The following is a 17,876-nucleotide window of genomic DNA, read 5'->3' as shown; positions in this document are numbered from 1 at the left end:
TCCTCAACTCCACTTTCCTGTCTTATCCCCTTAACTCTTGATTCCCTCATTGATTAAAAATCTGTCTATCTCAGCCTTCAACATACTTTTTAAATAAATTTAGAGTACCCAATTCATTTTTTCCAATTAAGGGGCAATTTAGCGTGGCCAATTCACCTAGCCTGCACATCTTTGGGTTGTGGGGGTGAAACCCACGCAAACACGGGGAGAATGTGCAAATTCCACACGGACAGTGACCCAGAGCCGGGATCGAACCTGGGACCTCGCCGCCGTGAGGCAGCAGTGCTAACCACTGCACCGCCGCGCTGCCCGAGCCTTGAACATACTTAACAACCCAGCCTCTACAGCGTTCTGCAGTAAAGAATTCCACAGAAGAGAAGAAATTCCTCCTCATCCCAGTCTTAAATGGGAGACTCCTTACTCTGAGATAATGTCCTCTGGTAATAGCCTCTCCCACAAGGGGAAACAACCTCTCCGCATCTACCCTGTCAAACCCCCTGAGAATCCTGTATGTCTCAATAAGATTACCACTCATTCTTCTAAACTCCAATGAGTACAGGCCCAATGTATTCAACCTTTCCTTATCAGAAAATCCCCTCCATACCTGGGATCAACCCAGTGAGCCTTCTCTGGACTGCATCCAATGCCAATATATCTTTCCTTAGATAAGGGACCAAAACTGTTCACAGTATTCCAGATGTGGTGCACCTGGTACCTTGTGTAGTTTTAGCAGGACTGCCCTATTTTTATATTTCATTCCCTTGAAATAAAGGCCAGCATTCCATTTGTCTTCCCAATTACCTGCTGAACTCGCATGCCAACTTTTTGTGATTTATGCACAAGGACTCCCAAATCTCTCTGTGCTGCAGCTATAGAAACATAGAAAAGGTACAAAACGGAAGGTGGCCATTCAGCCCCTCTTGTCCATGTTGACCCAAAGACACCCAGGTGTCCTTTCTAAAACCATCTTCCTGCACACAGCCCACAGTATTCCTGCAGCTTACAGAACTTAACATGCAGATCCAGGTACTTATTGGATTAGATTTGTTTATTGTCACGTGTACCGAAGTACAGTGAAAAGTATTTTTCTGCGAGCAGCTCAACAGATCATTAAGTACACAAGAAGAAAATGGAATAAAAGAAAATACATAATAGGGCACCACAACATATACAATGTAACTACATAAGCACTGGCATCGGATGAAGCATACAGGGTGTAGTGTTAATGAAGTCAGTCCATAAGAAGGTCATTTAGGAGTCTGGTAACAGTGGGGAAGAAGCTGTCTCTGCCTCCGCCACCAACTCAAGTAGCGAATTCCGGACACCCACCACCCTCTGTACAAAAAAGATTTTACTCATGCCCCTCTAATCCTGCTGCCACTTAGGTTGAATCGATGACCCCTGGTTTTTGAACTCTCTTCCAAGTAAACAGGTTCCTCTGTCTACTCTATCTCTACCCCTCACAATTTTGCATACCTCAATCATGTTACCCCTCGGCCTTCTCTGTTCCAAGGAAAACAACTCCAATCTCGCCTCATAGCTACAACTCCCCAGCCCTGGCAACATTCTAGTAAATCTTCTCTGCATGCTCTCCAGGGCAATTACATCCTTCCTGTAATGTCGTAACCAGAGCTGCACACAATCCTCTAGTTGTGGCCTCACCAGTGACATGTACAGTTTCATCATTATATCCCTACTTTTGTATTCTATATCTCAGCCAGTGAAGGAGAGCATTCCATTTGCCTTCTTTACCTTTATCTACCTGTGCTGCTACCTTGAGGGACCCGAGCACTTGCACGCCAAGGTCTCTCACTTCATCTAAATTGCTCAGTATATTCCTGTTTATTGTTAATCCCTTTTACTGTTTGATCTCCATAAATGCATTACCTCACACTCATCAGAGTTGAATTCCATCTGCCACTTTCCTGTCCACTCCACCAACACATCGGTATCATTATGGAGCTTACAGCCATCCTCTACAGTATCCACTACAGGGACAATTTATGTGTTGTCTACAAATTTCTGTGTCTTTCTCCATTTAAATAATAGTCAGCTCCTTCATTCATAGAACCATAGAATCTCACAGTGCCAAAGGGGGCTATTCATCCCATTAAGTCTGCACCCACCCTCTAAAGGAGCACCCTACCTAGGCCCATTCCCCCGTCCAACTCCACCTAACCTTCGGACACTACGGGGCAAATTAGAATGGCTAATCCACCTAACCTGCACATTTTTGGACTGAGAGGAAACCGGAGCTCCCGGAGGAAACCCACGCAGCCACGGGGGAGAACCTGCAAACTCCACACAGACAGGTCTGCCCAAGATCCGAATCGAACCCAGGTCCCTGGAGCTGTGAGGCAGCAACAGTGCTAACCACAGTGCCACCGAACCGCCCCAAAATGCATAACTCCACATTTCCCTAAATTATAAGAACTGCATTGACATTAACCACCCTCAGAAGGTGAGAAAGGGGTGGGGAGTGATGGGGGTTGACAGGGCAGGCGGGGCGTGGGTGGTCTGGCAGAGCCACTCTCGCAGGGTCGGCACCAACTCAATGGACCAAATGACTTCCTTCGTCCTCTATCAATTCTATGAGCCTATAATTCACCTCCCGCCATCCCAGAAATATCAAGACCAACAGTTCAGGCTGATGACCTTTCATCGCTTCTGGATGCTGCTGACAATGAAGAACGTTTTTGAAAGACCAGTTCTGTTTCTCCCAGAGCAGATACCATCTTGGCTGCCAGGTTTGCTCCATTTTCTATTTTTATTTGTGAATTTTTGCATCTATTTGGCAATTTTTAGGAGGACAACCACAATTTATTTCAGAGGAAAATATTCAACTTTCCATATTATACATGATTTAATACCTAGATTACAGCTTTAGTTTGTAAATGGACTGACAAAGAACCTGTTTTTCCAACTTAGTCTTTGATGAAGGAAAGTTCCACCTGCTCTAATGATGGGCAGCGTGAACAGGTTTTAAGGGACATTTCACCCAGATGTCTTGGCTCAATCAACAGTGACCTAAATAGTTCCATGGCATGGCAGAGAATTCATCTGTCCAATGAGAGCGGGATACTCGCAACAAACCAGAAATGACTCCTTCCCTTCTTTCTCCCACTCCATCATCCCCCCCCCCCGACCCTTCCCCAAACACCTCTCCCTCTCCTCCCCAAACTTCCTCTCTCTCCCCACCCCACCCATCCCTATCCCCTCCCTCCCTTCGCAGGAGCGGAAAAGTGAGTGAAATCGGAGGAAGGGAAAGGTGAGGAAGCAGAGAGAGAGAGAGAGAGGAAAGGTGAGGCGAGGAGAAGAGAGAAATAAAAGAGGGAGTGGAGGGATGAAAGAGGGGGGGAGATAGATTAAGGATGTGTGAGGATAAAGGGGCCGAGGGGGAGATGGAAGGAGGGGGGGGAGGTGAGAGAAAGGAGGAATAGAGAAGGAAGATGGGGAGAGGGGAGAAGATGAGAGGGGAGGAAATTTGTAAAGTGAAGCAGAGAATCTGGATATTTTTCAAACCGTCTCTTTATAAATCTGCAGAGTTTACAGTGATGGTTGACAGCTTATAACAGCATTCCTGATGGGATCTAAACCAGTGTCCAACAGTCAAAATGGCAGATTTTGACACTTTGCAAAACATTGTTTTCCACGTAAACAAGGGGAATCCTGTGGAAGAGAAACTGGTCAAACATCCAAGGTTTCTGTATCAAATCCAATTTGATACTTGTAGAAAGCTGCGACAGATGGCAATGCGGGTCATACCTGTGCATCCATCTCTGCCAGGCTAATCAAAATGCGGGCAATAAACCTCTCCCAGAAGCCAACGGGCACAAAGTTCATTTTGAAAAGTCTCTGGATGGTGTTGGTGCCCCTGCCCCTCAGATTAACAATTTCCAAGCCTGGTTTGGGTGGCAATAGGTGTGGGAGGAGGTAGCTGGTGAGAAAAATACATCCGCATCCATCAGCCCAAATCACTTTCTCTTCAATCACATTTAACACATTCTCGGGCTCGTCAAAATGACTGGTCCACACTCTACCCCCTCCCCTTAAGGATAGTAAACAAAAGCGATAAGGATTTGCATTGGTATCGTGCTGGTCGTCTTAGATAGCTTCAGAAAGAGCAAGTGGGCATTCAGCAGGAATGTGGGCAGCACGGTGGCACAGTGGTTGGCACTGTTGCTTCACAGCGCCAGGGTCCCAGGTTTGATTCCTGGCTTGGATCACTGTCTGTCTGGAGTCTGCACGTTCTTCCCATGTCTGCATGGGTTTCCTCCGGGTGCTCCGGTTTCCTCCCACAAGTCCTGAAAGATGTGCTTGTTAGGTCATTTGGACATTCTGAATTCTCCCTCTGTGTACCCGAACGGGTGCCGGAATGTGACGACTAGGGGCTTTTCACGGTAACTTCATTGCAGTGTTAATGTATGCCTACTTGTGACAATAAAGATGATTATTATAGTGCAGCCAAAGGGATTGTTGATCAGAACATTCAATATTAGTAGTGGGCGAAGTATTTGAATGTGTCGTGGGTATGTTACTGGACTAATAGTCCAGGGAATGCGAGTTTAGATACCATAACGGCAGTCTGAAAATTTGAGTTTACGTTAAAAATTCTAGAAATATAAAGCTGGGATTTGTAAGTGTGACTATGAAGTGGTCAGATTGTCACGAATAGATATCTGCCTCACTATTATCCTTGAGAGAAAGAAACCTGCCATCCTCCCTCCATCTTCCCATCCATTTCACTCCAATCCAACATCAATGTGGCTGACTCTGACAAGGCCGAGTGGGCAATTCAGTTATAAAACTGTTACCTTAAGCGGCTCAAATAGCCCCATCACCCCATTCCCAGCAAAACAAGGAATTGATAGCGACTGCTACCCCTTCCAACACTGCCCACATTCTGAGAGCAGAGGTAAAAAGGTTGGTAGTTTGGGAAGGTTAAAGGGTTGATAGTAATGAGTCTTCATTTGTCAGAGTCTTTGGATAACATCAAACAATGCATGGATTTGGCCTCGGTTGACTGTCTGTGTGCAGCTTGCACGTTCTCCCAGTGTCTGCGTGGGTTTCCTCCGGGTGTTCAGGTTTCCTCCCATAATCCAAAGATGTGCAGGTTAGGTGGGGTTACGGGCATAGGGTGGGGGTGTGGGCCTAGTTAGGGAGCTCTTGGGAGGATCGGTGCAGACTTGATGGGCCAAATAGCCTCCTTCTGTACCGTAGGGATTCCATGGTATCTATGGATTTAATGGATGGAGTGAGCTGTGGAAGTGTTTAAAAATGACAAAAAGTATCTTCAAGTAACTTGTCTGGGCAGAGAGTGCCCATGACCAGGTCAGGGTGATAATCACATGAGACCTCCTGGGAGAGGACACATGGGGCAATTAGAGCAGGAAACCATGTACCTTACAACATTTGAGAAGTCAAGTCTTTGACAACACAGGTTTACCATTGGGTTGAACAAAAACAGAAAATGCTGGACAACCTCAGCAGGCCTAACAGCATCTGTGGAGAGAGAAGGGAGCTAACGTTTCAAGCCTGGATGACTCTCTGTCAAAGAGATTACCACCGGCTCAGTGGGTAGCATTTGCACCAATGAGTCATCAGATTGTGGGTTCCAATATGACTCCAGAAAGCTATGTACACAGTTGAAGCTGACACTTTAGTGCAGGGAGAATGCTGCATTGTCACAGGTCTTGTTATTCGGATGGAATGCTAAAGTGTGACAATCTCTGTTCAACGTTGTGCAAGTGTGTGTTCAAAAAAAAATCCCAATTTTAACGTGGATTAACCAGCAGGAAACAAAAAACAACAGCCATTTTAATAAAGCAAAATGTCACAATTCATTTTACAGGAACAATATCAGACAAAGAGCAATACAGAGCCAGAGAGGAGGGATTGGGGATGTGACTTACCGCATGGTTACTAGCAACAATGTTTTAACACCTTGAACACAATGAAAGGCTCCAAAACACTTTGTAGGAACATCAGCATGACACTGAGGCACATAAGGAGATGATAGGGCATAATGACCAAAAACTCGATCAAAGGGAGATTGTTTTTAAGCGGTGCTAGAAAGGAAGAAAGCGAGGCAGAGAAGTGGAGATGTCTCGGGGGGAAGGGTTCTCGAGACAATTGAAGGCCCGGCCAATGGTAAAGTCAGAATGAGATGAGCAGAGATTGCGGAGGAGATTACAGCGACATGGGCGAGTGAATCCATGGAGGGATTTGAAAAAGGGATGAGCATTTTAAGATCAAGACGTTGCTTGGGAACCAGTGTTGGTTGGCAAGCACAGGGATGTTAGATGAATGGGATTTAGAGCTAAGCCCAGGGCAGCAGAATTTTGGATAACTTCAAGTTCACAGAGCGTCGAATGTACAAGTCTGGCCAGGAGGGTGTTGGAATAGTAGAGGTTGCAAAGGCATGAATGAGGTGATCTGAGACATGGGGGATGTTGGTCAATGTTATGGAGTTGAAAATGGGCGATCATGGGGATGGCATGAATATGAAGTCAAAGGCTCACCTCAGGGTCAAGTATGTGATCAAGGCTGTGAACAGACTGGTTTAGTCTCCAACCATTGCCAGGGAGAGGGGTGGAGTCAGTAACTAGAGAACAGAGTTTGCAGTGGGGACGAAAAACAGTCTTCAGTTAGGTGGGATTAAGGGGTAATGGGAATAGTGAGGGGTAGTGGGCCTAGGTAGAGCACTCTTTCAGAGGGTTGGTGCAGGCTTAATGGGCCAAATGGCCTCCTTCTGCACAGGAGGGATCCTAGAGATTCTATGATGTTCAACATTTAATTGGGGTGAATCCCTGGTCCTCCAATGCTGGATGTTGGATGACCGTCTGATAATTTAGCAACAAGAGAGGAGTTGAGGGAGGTGCCGTTGAGTTAGAGCTGGATGCCATCAATGTACAGATACAAACTAACCCTCTGCTTTTGGATACTGTCACTGAGGTGCAGCGTGTGGATAAGAACCAGGAGGGAGCCAAGCATAGATCCCGAGGTAACAGTGTGGGAGCGAGATAGAGAAGCCATCACAAGTGATACTCTGGACACAATTAGATCGATAAGAATGGAATCAGGTGAGTTTAGTCCCACCAATATGAACAGTAATGGAGAGACATTAGAGGAGGATGGTGTAGTCAACAGTGTCAAAGGCTGCAGGCAAATTGTAAAACTCAAGGAGGGAAAGTTTAATTTGATCACAGTCATATAGGATGTGGTTTGTGACTTGGATAAGAGCTGTTAAACAGTATCCTAAAGGAGAAGACAGAGATAGAGAGATTTAGGAAGGGAATTCCTCAGCTGAAATCACGGCCACTATTAGCGGAATTAATAAAATCGTGGATCCAGTATTGCAGGAATGTTGAAATCTCATGCGATTGTGTAGTTGGAGGAGATTACCGATATAGAGGGGGGCGGGGGGTGAAGCCATGAAGGGATTTGACCGCAACAATACATATTTTAAAAATCAGGAAACAATTTACCTGTTGTTGGTGATTGGAAGTGCAATCTCAAACTTGGCTAAAAATTGGAAATATTGCTCCTCAGTCTGCTCCGTAAAGCCAGTTCCAACAAGCAGTGATCTCAGCTCCGTCACCTGTATGATGCCATTCTTGACAAGAGAGCGCGAGGCTTTGAGATTGATAATTCTCTCCAAGCATTCCGATAACCAGACTGGATGGAGGAAGTAGAGATTGCACAGGCCGTGGCTGGTATCTGGGAAATGCAGCAGGGCCCCTGTCTCAATGAGGAAGGAAAAAGCTGCCAAACAAACAGAGACACATCAGCTCATCTCAGGCGCTGGCTTATTCTCCTGTTGTTTTGCAGCACAGCTTTCCAATCGGAAGGCAATTGGTTCAATTTGGGTTTTAACATTGGACATACATTGAAAAAAGAATCAAGATAAGAATACAAAAGAATGTCAGCGAAATGCACAAATTAGCAAATAGAAACCATAGAAATGGTACAGCACAGACGGAAACCATTCGGCCCATCTTATCCATGCCAGCCTGAGGACACCCAGGTGTCCGATTTAATCCCACCTTCCTGCACATGGCCTATAGCCCTGTGGCTTACAGCACTTAAGGTGCAGATCTAGGTTTTAGAAAAGAGTTTAGGGTCTCTGCCTCCACCACCAACTCGGGCAGTGAATTCCAGACTCCCACTATCCTCTGCATAAAAAAGTTCTTCCTCCTGTCCCCTCAACACCTTCTGTGACCTATCTTGAATCTATGTCCCCAGATTCTAGAATTCACCACCAAGGGAAACAATTTTATCCTGCCCACTCTATCCTTTCACCTCATAGTTGTGTACACCTCAATTAAGTCACCCCTTGGCCTTCTTTCTTCCAAGGAAAATAACCCCAACCTATCCAATCTCTCCTCGTAGCGTCACTTTTGTTGCCCAACATTCTTGTAAACTTCCTCTGCAATCTCTCCAGAGCAGTTACGTCGTTCCTGTAATGTGGTGACCAGAAGTGCACTTAATACTCCAGTTTGGGCCTCACCAATGTTTTATACAATTCCAATATTATATCCTTACTTTTATATTCTATGCCTCTGCCAATTAAGGAGAGCATTCCATATACTTTCTTCACAACCTTGTCTACTTGAACTGCTGCCTTTAGGGACCTGTGTACTTGCATGCCAAGATCTCTCACTTTATCTACCCCTCTGAGTATATTCCCATTTATTGCGCACTCCCTATAGCTGTTTGACCTCACTAAATGCATGACCTCACACTGCTCTGTGTTAAATTCCATCTGCCACTTTATCACCCATCTATCATTTTGGAGATTATAGCTATCCTCTACACTGTCCACCACGCGGCCAATCTTTGTGTCATCTGCAAATTTCCCAATCCTGCCCCCTACATTCACGTCCAAATCATTAACATATAACACAAACAGTAAGGGACCCAACACAAGCCCTGTGGAAACCACTGCTGGATTTTTCTCAAAATACCCAGACGACTTACCAGTCTGTAAATCCTCAAAGTCCTGGATATCATTGTCGGGGGTCTGCTGCACAATCTCCCCCAACTGCTGGTCAGTTAGGTATTGTACCTCGTTGCTATTGCTTCTTCTCTGCTGCTCTTTCAGGACAGAATTCAACAGATTGAAATAGCTCTTTGGTATCTGTAAGGAAGGCCAGTATGACCAGTTAAAAAAAAACTTGCATTTCTTTAGCACCTTTCCTGACCCCAATGCAATTTTAAAAATACAGAAAATGAAGTATTTTGAAATGTCAGAAGCATGGCAGTGATTTTCCACACAGCAAGATCCGACAGGCAGCGATGTGATTTTCTGCTCGTGATGTTGAATGAGGGAGAGATAGTGGGCGAGATTCTCTGGCCTTCCCGCGGCGTGATTCTCGGCAGCCTACCGGTGGCTGGCAGCGGGATCTTCTGTCAATGGGATTTCCCATTGAATCCATTCCATGCCGCCGGGAAACCTGAGCGGAGGGTGCGCCATCGGCGGGATCCATAGATCCTGCCAACGAGAAGAGCCGGACGATCTCGCCCATTGTCCAGGACAATGTTTCCTGTTGTTCTTTGAACTTGGACCCTTTGACATCCACCTGAGAAAATGGGTGGATTCTCACTTTAACATCTCATATAGAAAACACAACTCTGTCAGTGCAGCACTCGCTGCACCTCTGTCCGCAGCACTCGCTGCACCTCTGTCAGTGCAGCACTCGCTGCACCTCTGTCAGTGCAGCACTCGCTGCACCTCTGGCAGTGCAGCACTCGCTGCAGCTCTCGGTCAGTGCAGCATTCCCTGCACCACTGTCAGTGCAGCACTCGCTGCACCTCTGGCAGTGCAGCATTCGCTGCACCTCTCTGTCAGTGCAGCATTCCCTGCACCACTGTCAGTGCAGCACTCGCTGCACCTCTGGCTGTGCAGCACTCGCTGCACCTCTCTGTCAGTGCAGCACTCGCTGCACCTCTGGCTGTGCAGCACTCGCTGCACCTCTGTCAGTGCAGCACTCGCTGCACCTCTCTGTCAGTGCAGCATTCCTTGCACCACTGTCAGTGCAGCACTCGCTGCACCTCTCTGTCAGTGCAGCATTCCCTGCACCACTGTCAGTGCAGCACTCGCTGCACCTCAGTCAGCGCAGCATTCCCTGCACCTCTGGCAGTGCAGCACTCCCTGCACCTCTGGCTGTGCAGCACTCCCTCAGTGCTGCAGCGAACTGTCACCCTAGACTTTGTACTTAAATCTCTGGAATGGGAATTGAACACACCAAACTTCTGACTCAGATATGAGAGTGTTACCCATTGAGACATTTTACTGAATAGCTAAAAACATGCAAAAATTGAGTTTGTAATAATTTAACAAGCATGCTAAATGAGTTCCAGGATTGGGGAAAGTGCCTGGAAGTTGCATTCAGTCCTCTTTTACCCTACACTCTCCACCTCTCCCTCAAATATCTTTCTGTCAGTGACTCTTCCCATGTTCCACCTTCCTGTATTTGTCCTTTCCCGGATCAGTAATTTTTCAATTCTCTTTCAGCTTAACTTCGTCCTGAGCTTTTTAAATTTCCGTTGTCCCTTTTCGGTTTTGCATTTCACACCCCTTTCCTGTTTCAATCCACTTTAAATTTTCTGTTGCTTTTTAAACTCATTCCTGTTTAGCAGCGCTGGGACGGGTAACTTTGTAATGCAGAAGATGTATTTATGTGCAAGAACTAACTTGGTGGAATGACGTCCCTAATTGCCCTCGGGTAGAGTGGTGGTCAGCCACTGCCTCGAACCACTGGAGTCCACCTGGTGATTAACACAGGGAGCGGCCGAACCACACAGACCAAGAAAGCTGCAAAGCAGATTGCAGATGGTGGGATCACAATGATTGGCATCAGTTGTCAAAAAGCAGCAAAGGAAACCTGACCACAGTTGTGGTTCCTGACCACTCCATGACTCATGGAAAATGTTTGGAGATGGGATCAAACTGACTTGTGATGGTCCGATATGTGAGCAGGAGTTTGTGAATAGCCAATGACACCCACTGTCTGGAGGCTTACAGTGAGAAGAATCAATTGATCAAAGTATCAGACTAACTAGAACCACTGGCGCTGTGTTGACTCTTTGAAGAAGCTATTCAATCAATCCCAATCGCTCACTCGTTCCCCACAGACCGATCAATGTCATAGAGATCTGCAGCACAGAAAAAGCCCTTCGGACCATCGCGTCTCCTGTCCCTCGATAAAACTTTTAGTTGCTCCAGAGAGCCGAAACCCCATATCCCTGGGACCGTTTTGGTACATCCCCCAAAGTGGTGATCAATCTGCCTTTCAGAATATTGGATAAGTGAACGTTTGAGATGACAGCGTCGGCTTCATGTATCTGAGTCACACTATCGTACAGCCAGATATTGGGCAGTGGAAGTAAACTCCTGGCCAAAAGGGACATAGTGCCTGTTTCCAAAAGTGCGCAGGTTAGGTGGGTTGGGAATGCTAAATTGCCTGTTAGTGTCCGACGGTTAGGTGAGGTTAAGGGGGTACGGGAACAGAGCAGTGGACCTCCAAGTTAAGATGCTTTTTCGGAGGATCGGTGCAGACCGATGGGCCGAATGGTCTCCTTCTGCACTGTAGGGACTCTATGATTGATTCCCATGATTCTTGGGAGAAATCTACACTGCAGAACCCGGGGAAAAAGTATGTGTTATTATTTTCTGAGATTAAAACAAACTATGCTAAGAATCCACTGCAACATCTTGCGGCTTCAGCAGCATCAGCTGCAGAATGTTTCGTAACACCCTCCAAACAAAGAACAAATTATTGGATAATTATATCCCCACATGCCCTGTTAATAAAGATGCAAGTTTGAATGTTGAATTTCAGAAGGTTATTTCTGAGGAAATGAGGAACAGCAAGTTCTGGACACGTTGCCAATGCAGCGGGAGGTGTGGATTGAGGGGCGGTGGGGAGGAGGTATGTCCCACATCCCTGCAGTAAGACTTCCACAATACAGTCTCGCTCTCTATCTCTGGAACATAACTTCATCGTAATTGGAGCAAAATGGGAATGTGACATTCTTTCAAACTGCAGCGTGATATCTTAAAAAATATTAAGGTAGATAAGTCCCCAGGGCCTGATGGGATCTACCCCAGAATACTGAAGGAGGCTGGAGAGGAAATTGCTGAGGCCTTGACAGAAATCTTTGGATCCTCGCTGTCTTCGGGGGATGTCCCGGAGGACTGGAGAATAGCCAATGTTGTTCCTCTGTTTAAGAAGGGTAGCAAGGATAATCCCGGGAACTACAGGCCGGTGAGCCTTACTTCAGTGGTAGGGAAATTACTGGAGAGAATTCTTCGAGACAGGATCTACTCCCATTTGGAAGCAAATGGACGTATTAGTGAGAGGCAGCATGGTTTTGTGAAGGGGAGGTCGTGTCTCACTAACTTGATAGAGTTTTTCGAGGAGGTCGCTAAGATGATGGATGCAGGTAGGGCAGTGGATGTTGTCTATATGGACTTCAGTAAGGCCTTTGACAAGGTCCCTCATGGTAGACTAGTACAAAAGGTGAAGTCACACGGGATCAGGGGTGAGCTGGCAAGGTGGATACAGAACTGGCTAGGCCATAGAAGGCAGAGAGTAGCAATGGAGGGATGCTTTTCTAATTGGAGGGCTGTGACCAGTGGTGTTCCACAGGGATCAGTGCTGGGACCTTTGCTCTTTGTAGTATATATAAATGATTTGGAGGAAAATGTAACTGGTCTGATTAGTAAGTTTGCAGACGACACAAAGGTTGGTGGAATTGCGGATAGCGATGAGGACTGTCGGAGGATACAGCAGGATTTAGATTGTCTGGAGACTTGGGCGGAGAGATGGCAGATGGCGTTTAATCCGGACAAATGTGAGGTAATGCATTTTGGAAGGTCTAATGCAGGTAGGGAATATACAGTGAATGGTAGAACCCTCAAGAGTATTGAAAGTCAAAGAGATCTAGGAGTACAGGTCCACAGGTCATTGAAACGGGCAACACAGGTGGAGAAGGTAGTCAAGAAGGCATACGGCATGCTTGCCTTCATTGGCCGGGGCATTGAGTATAAGAATTGGCAAGTCATGTTGCAGCTGTATAGAACCTTAGTTAGGCCACACTTGGAGTATAGTGTTCAATTCTGGTCGCCACACTACCAGAAGGATGTGGAGGCTTTAGAGAGGGTGCAGAAGAGATTTACCAGAATGTTGCCTGGTATGGAGGGCATTAGCTATGAGGAGCGATTGAATAAACTCGGTTTGTTTTCACTGGAACGAAGGAGGTTGAGGGGAGACCTGATAGAGGTATACAAAATTATGAGGGGCATAGACAGAGTGGATAGTCAGAGGCTTTTCCCCGGGGTAGAGGGGTCAATTACTAGGGGGCATAGGTTTAAGGTGAGAGGGGCAAGGTTTAGAGTAGATGTACGAGGCAAGTTTTTTACGCAGAGGGTAGTGGGTGCCTGGAACTCGCTACCGGAGGAGGTAGTGGAAGCAGGGACGATAGGGACATTTAAGGGGCATCTTGACAAATATATGAATAGGATGGGAATAGAAGGATACGGACCCAGGAAGTGTAGAAGATTGTAGTTTAGTCGGGCAGCATGGTCGGCACGGGCTTGGAGGGCCTGTTCCTGTGCTGTACATTTCTTTGTTCTTTGTTCTTTGATGCAATCTACTGATCTGAGAAAAAATCAACTGAAAACAAAAATCAGATCGAAGTGTTGCTGTGTGGGGGTACGAAACACTCCAATCCTGGCTGCTCACTTCACTGGAAGGTGGAATAAGCAGCTGGTGATTACTCTTGAAATTCGGCTCAGAGATGTCACTATACAAAGATTTGGGCTGTCATTCCTTTGGGGGGATCTCTGGAGATCGATAAAGTGGTGCTTTGTACAGGTACTCCCATTCATCAAAAAAACCTAATCAATGGGGGAGAATTGTATTAGCTACACATGGAATAATCAGCAATACAGCACAGGAGCTCATGGACAGAACATAGGTAAATGTATCGAGGTTTAAAAGTTGGGGCATGGTCCTTTATGAGGACCATTCAGCATAACACAGCTATGTCTGCTATTCAATTTGATGTAAGCAGGAGAGCACCTACCATTCTCCCAACCAGTTTCTGAGAAGCAGTTAGAATCCCTGTCTCCTTCATACTGCAAGCAACTTGAAAGATCAGTTTTCGAAGCCCGTCCAGTCCATCAAGCGTCTTGCAGGATATCTCACTGTAAGGCAAAGATACAACAAAGTTACCTCACTGCAAGGGAGTGGTAGATATCTCACCCTGGGAGAGATGGAGTGGTGGATATCTCACTGATGGGAGAGATGGAGTGGTGGATATCTCACTCAGGGAGAGATGGAGAGGTGGATATATCACTCAGGGAGAGATGGAGTGGTGGATATCTCACCCTGGGAGGGATGGAGTGGTGGATATCTCACTCCGGGAGAGATGGAGTGGTGGATATCTCACTCAGGGAGAGATGGAGTGGTGGATATCTCACTCAGGGAGAGATGGAGTGGTGGATATTTCACTCAGGGAGAGATGGAGTGGTGGATATCTCACTCAGGGAGAGATGGACTGGTGGATCTCTCACTCAGGGACAGATGGAGTGGTGGATATCTCACTCAGGGAGAGATGGACTGGTGGATATCTCACTCAGGGACAGATGGAGTGGTGGATATCTCACTCAGGGAGAGATGGACTGGTGGATATCTCACTCAGGGACAGATGGAGTGGTGGATATCTCACTCAGGGAGAGATGGAGTGGTGGATATTTCACTCAGGGAGAGATGGAGTGGTGGATATCTCACTCCGGGAGAGATGGAGTGGTGGATATTTCACTCAGGGAGAGATGGAATGGTGGATATCTCACTCAGGGAGAGATGGAGTGGTGGATATCTCACTTGAGGAGAGATGGAGTGGGGGATATCTCACTCAGGTAGATGGAGTGGTGGATATCTCACTTGAGGAGAGATGGAGTGGGGGATATCTCACTCCAGGATAGATACAACGGTTAGTTTCATGCTTGAGCTGACAAGTTTTTACATTATATCTTAATCTCTTTCTGTTTTTGTTCTATGTTTAAAGCAAGAATGATTACTCTAAAACCACTGGGAAATGGGCATTTAACATGATCGGAACAGGTTTGCTGCTCCACGGTGTTAAGTCTTCATGCATTTCTTTCCTCATCTTTTGCTCCGTTGACTCAATGTACATTCTCCCAGGTGAGTTTGGTCTCATTCATTCATCCCAATTTGGTTGTTCATGCCAAAGGGAGCTTTGAACCATATCTACTTGTGCACGATGTAGTGACAAAACTTCCCTATGGTCTGAACGCATCATAAATTCCATTAACCCCTCCAAGAGCAGCAGGGTAGCACAGTGGTTAGCACTGTTGCTTCACAGCTCCGGGGTCCAGTTCGATTCCCGGCTTGGGTCACTGTCTGTGTAGAGTCTGCGTGGGTTTCCTCTGGGTGCTCCGATTTCCTCCCACAAGTCCCGAAAGACGTGCTGTTAGGTAATTTGGACATTGTGAATTCTCCCTCGGTGTACCTGAACAGGCGCCGGAATGTGGCGACTCGGGGCTTTTCACAGTAACTTAATTGCAGTGTTAATGTAAGCCTACTTGTGACAATAAAGATTATTATTAAAAATGATCAACTGGTTGAAATGAAAATTGAAAATCGTTTACTGTCACAAGTAGGCTTCAAATTAAGTTACTGTGAAAAGCCCCTAGTCGCCACATTCTGGCACCTGTTCAGGGAGGCTGGTACAGGAATTGAACCGTGCTGCTGGCCTGCCTTGGTATGCTTTAAAAGGCAGCGATTTAGCCCCTGTGCTAAACCAGCCCCAGGGAAGGCAAGGATTAGTTTGAAGTGTTAAACTCACAGTAAGATCAATTGACAGATGACTCATCGTCACACTTGCTTACCATGTCTAATTGTGTAAATGTCAAATTTCTGCGGTCTTGTTTTAGACAATAAGGTAAGGGCCGACTTCGACACAGGGACTGTTTCCAAGGGATTTGTTTTAACTACCCATACTGACAACTCACACAATGGATTTTCAGTCTCTTGTTTCAGATCCTCGTGGCTCCCCAGCAAGTGGATTGGAGTAAGAAGGAAGTCTAAAAAGGTAACTTGTTAATAATCTCTTTTCTGAAGGGGCCATTGGACTGTTGCCGACATCTCAACGAGCCTTGTTCCATTTGTGGGAAGTTTTAATCTGCTTAGTGGTTCACATGCGCTCTATACACTGACTCTGCAGTTTGTTCCAACCATATCTCTGTCATTTTAACAAGGAATTAAACTTTGACTAAAGTTCTCTGATATCTCAGTGGGCAAAATTGCACTCTGCGGTCTAGCACTGATGGCGGACAGGTCAGAGACCCCAGCTTTAAATCTGGATCTCTGCTTTGTTACTCTGAACACTGATTGGGGCAGTGAGCCACGGCAGAGTACAATGTCCCTGGAAAGTCAGGAGTCGACTTTTACACGAGGTGTATCAAAAGTGAAGGAGTTGTGGGCCAAAAATTCAGGGTTACATCAAGTATATACATAGTTCAATCGATAGCCATGCTTTTTGTAATAAGGCAAAAGTTATGTATCTGCTCCTCTGATTGTATTGCACATTCCCTCGAGTTAAACAGACATCCTGGCTGGATTCTCCATCGGCGGGATCCACGTCCGCAGATTTCCTGATGTCGTGGGGGTGCCCACAATGGGATACCCCATTGTCCCACTGCCAGGATGGAGAATCCCGCTGCCGGCAGGGGCGTGCCGCACCCAAAAAAGGGTGCTCCGGACGGAGAATCCCGTCCCCTGTCTGTCTTGGATCTTTTCAGCTGAAACTTCTGCTTTAAATCCAAATAAACTACCAAATGGCTGAGATGTATTTGTTAGACTTTGTCCTGTCCCAACTGGGACATGGGTGCAGAGAGACTGACATTAGTCGGCACACAATTGGGAAATTTCCTCACTGAGGCTACAGAATGGCTGCTGTTGGGAAATGGGAGAATGATAAAAGATATTCCGGAGTTTGTGATTGTTTGGGAAGCAATTTCCACTAGATGAGTGGCCATTGGTACAAGATCTGTGAGCGGTTTGAAACTGAGGGCAAGGGACATTTTGTCACTGAGCTTTGTCAGTCTGTGGGTTTGGCGTCCAATATGTGACACATTGTGCTTTCAAAATTCAACCTTAGAAGTAGCTTTGTTCAATTTCTTATTTTGGAAAAATTATCAGCAGTCCATCCCGATGAAAGTGCTGAAGGATTTCTACTCCTGCAGGCTGTATGAATCTTACACAACTGCAACTAGTTTCTACTGAATCTCAGCCTCAGATTCTCTCAGTCTAAGCTGAAATTCTAAGCCTGTCCTTCCTCATAGTGCTAAACAATATATTCAACCCTAAACTGCAAACTAATTCATGACAGACAAGGATCTACAACAGAACAGTACCGACTGTTCCGGACGATTTGCAAATACACTCATAGAGGCCATAAGTACAACTGGGGTAGGGGGAAGGAAGGCTCGGGCCATGTTAATACATTCTGAATAGTTAAATATATTGTTAGGGAAGCTTTAAGGTTGAATGTAGTGTTAGGGTTAGGTTTAGGGTTGAATATATTGTTGTGGTTAGGTTTAGGGTTGAATATATTGTTTGGGTTAGGTTCAGGGTTGAATATATTGTTAGGATTAGCTTTAGAGTTGAATATATTGTTCGGGTTAGGTTTAGTGTTGAATATATTGTTAGGGTTAGGTTTAGGGTTGAATGTAGTGTTAGGGTTAGGTTTAGGGTTGAATGTAGTGTTAGGGTTAGGTTTAGGGTTGAATATATCGTTAGGGTTAGGTTTAGTGTTGAATATATCGTTAGGGTTAGGTTTAGTGT

The 17,876-nt window shown here is 46.0% G+C and overlaps 1 protein-coding gene across 1 annotated transcript in view; it reads right to left on the bottom strand.

Moving 5' to 3' along the window:
* Positions 1-17,876, bottom strand: part of lrrk1 (leucine-rich repeat kinase 1) — a 246,870-nt gene that overhangs the window by 87,140 nt on the left and 141,854 nt on the right. The window contains exons 18-21 of the mRNA XM_072468809.1: positions 14,092-14,212; positions 8,980-9,139; positions 7,488-7,764; positions 3,766-3,937 (exon numbers count right to left, since the gene is read on the bottom strand). Of these exons, the coding sequence (XP_072324910.1) occupies positions 3,766-3,937; positions 7,488-7,764; positions 8,980-9,139; positions 14,092-14,212 (730 nt within the window). The remainder of the gene's footprint in view (positions 1-3,765; positions 3,938-7,487; positions 7,765-8,979; positions 9,140-14,091; positions 14,213-17,876) is intronic.

The sequence above is a fragment of the Scyliorhinus torazame genome, chromosome 12 (genome assembly GCF_047496885.1).
Source record: "Scyliorhinus torazame isolate Kashiwa2021f chromosome 12, sScyTor2.1, whole genome shotgun sequence".
NCBI classification, from domain to species: Eukaryota; Metazoa; Chordata; class Chondrichthyes; order Carcharhiniformes; family Scyliorhinidae; genus Scyliorhinus; species Scyliorhinus torazame.
The sequence above is the reverse complement of the archived record's forward strand: the minus strand, read 5'-3'. Positions and strand labels throughout refer to the sequence as shown.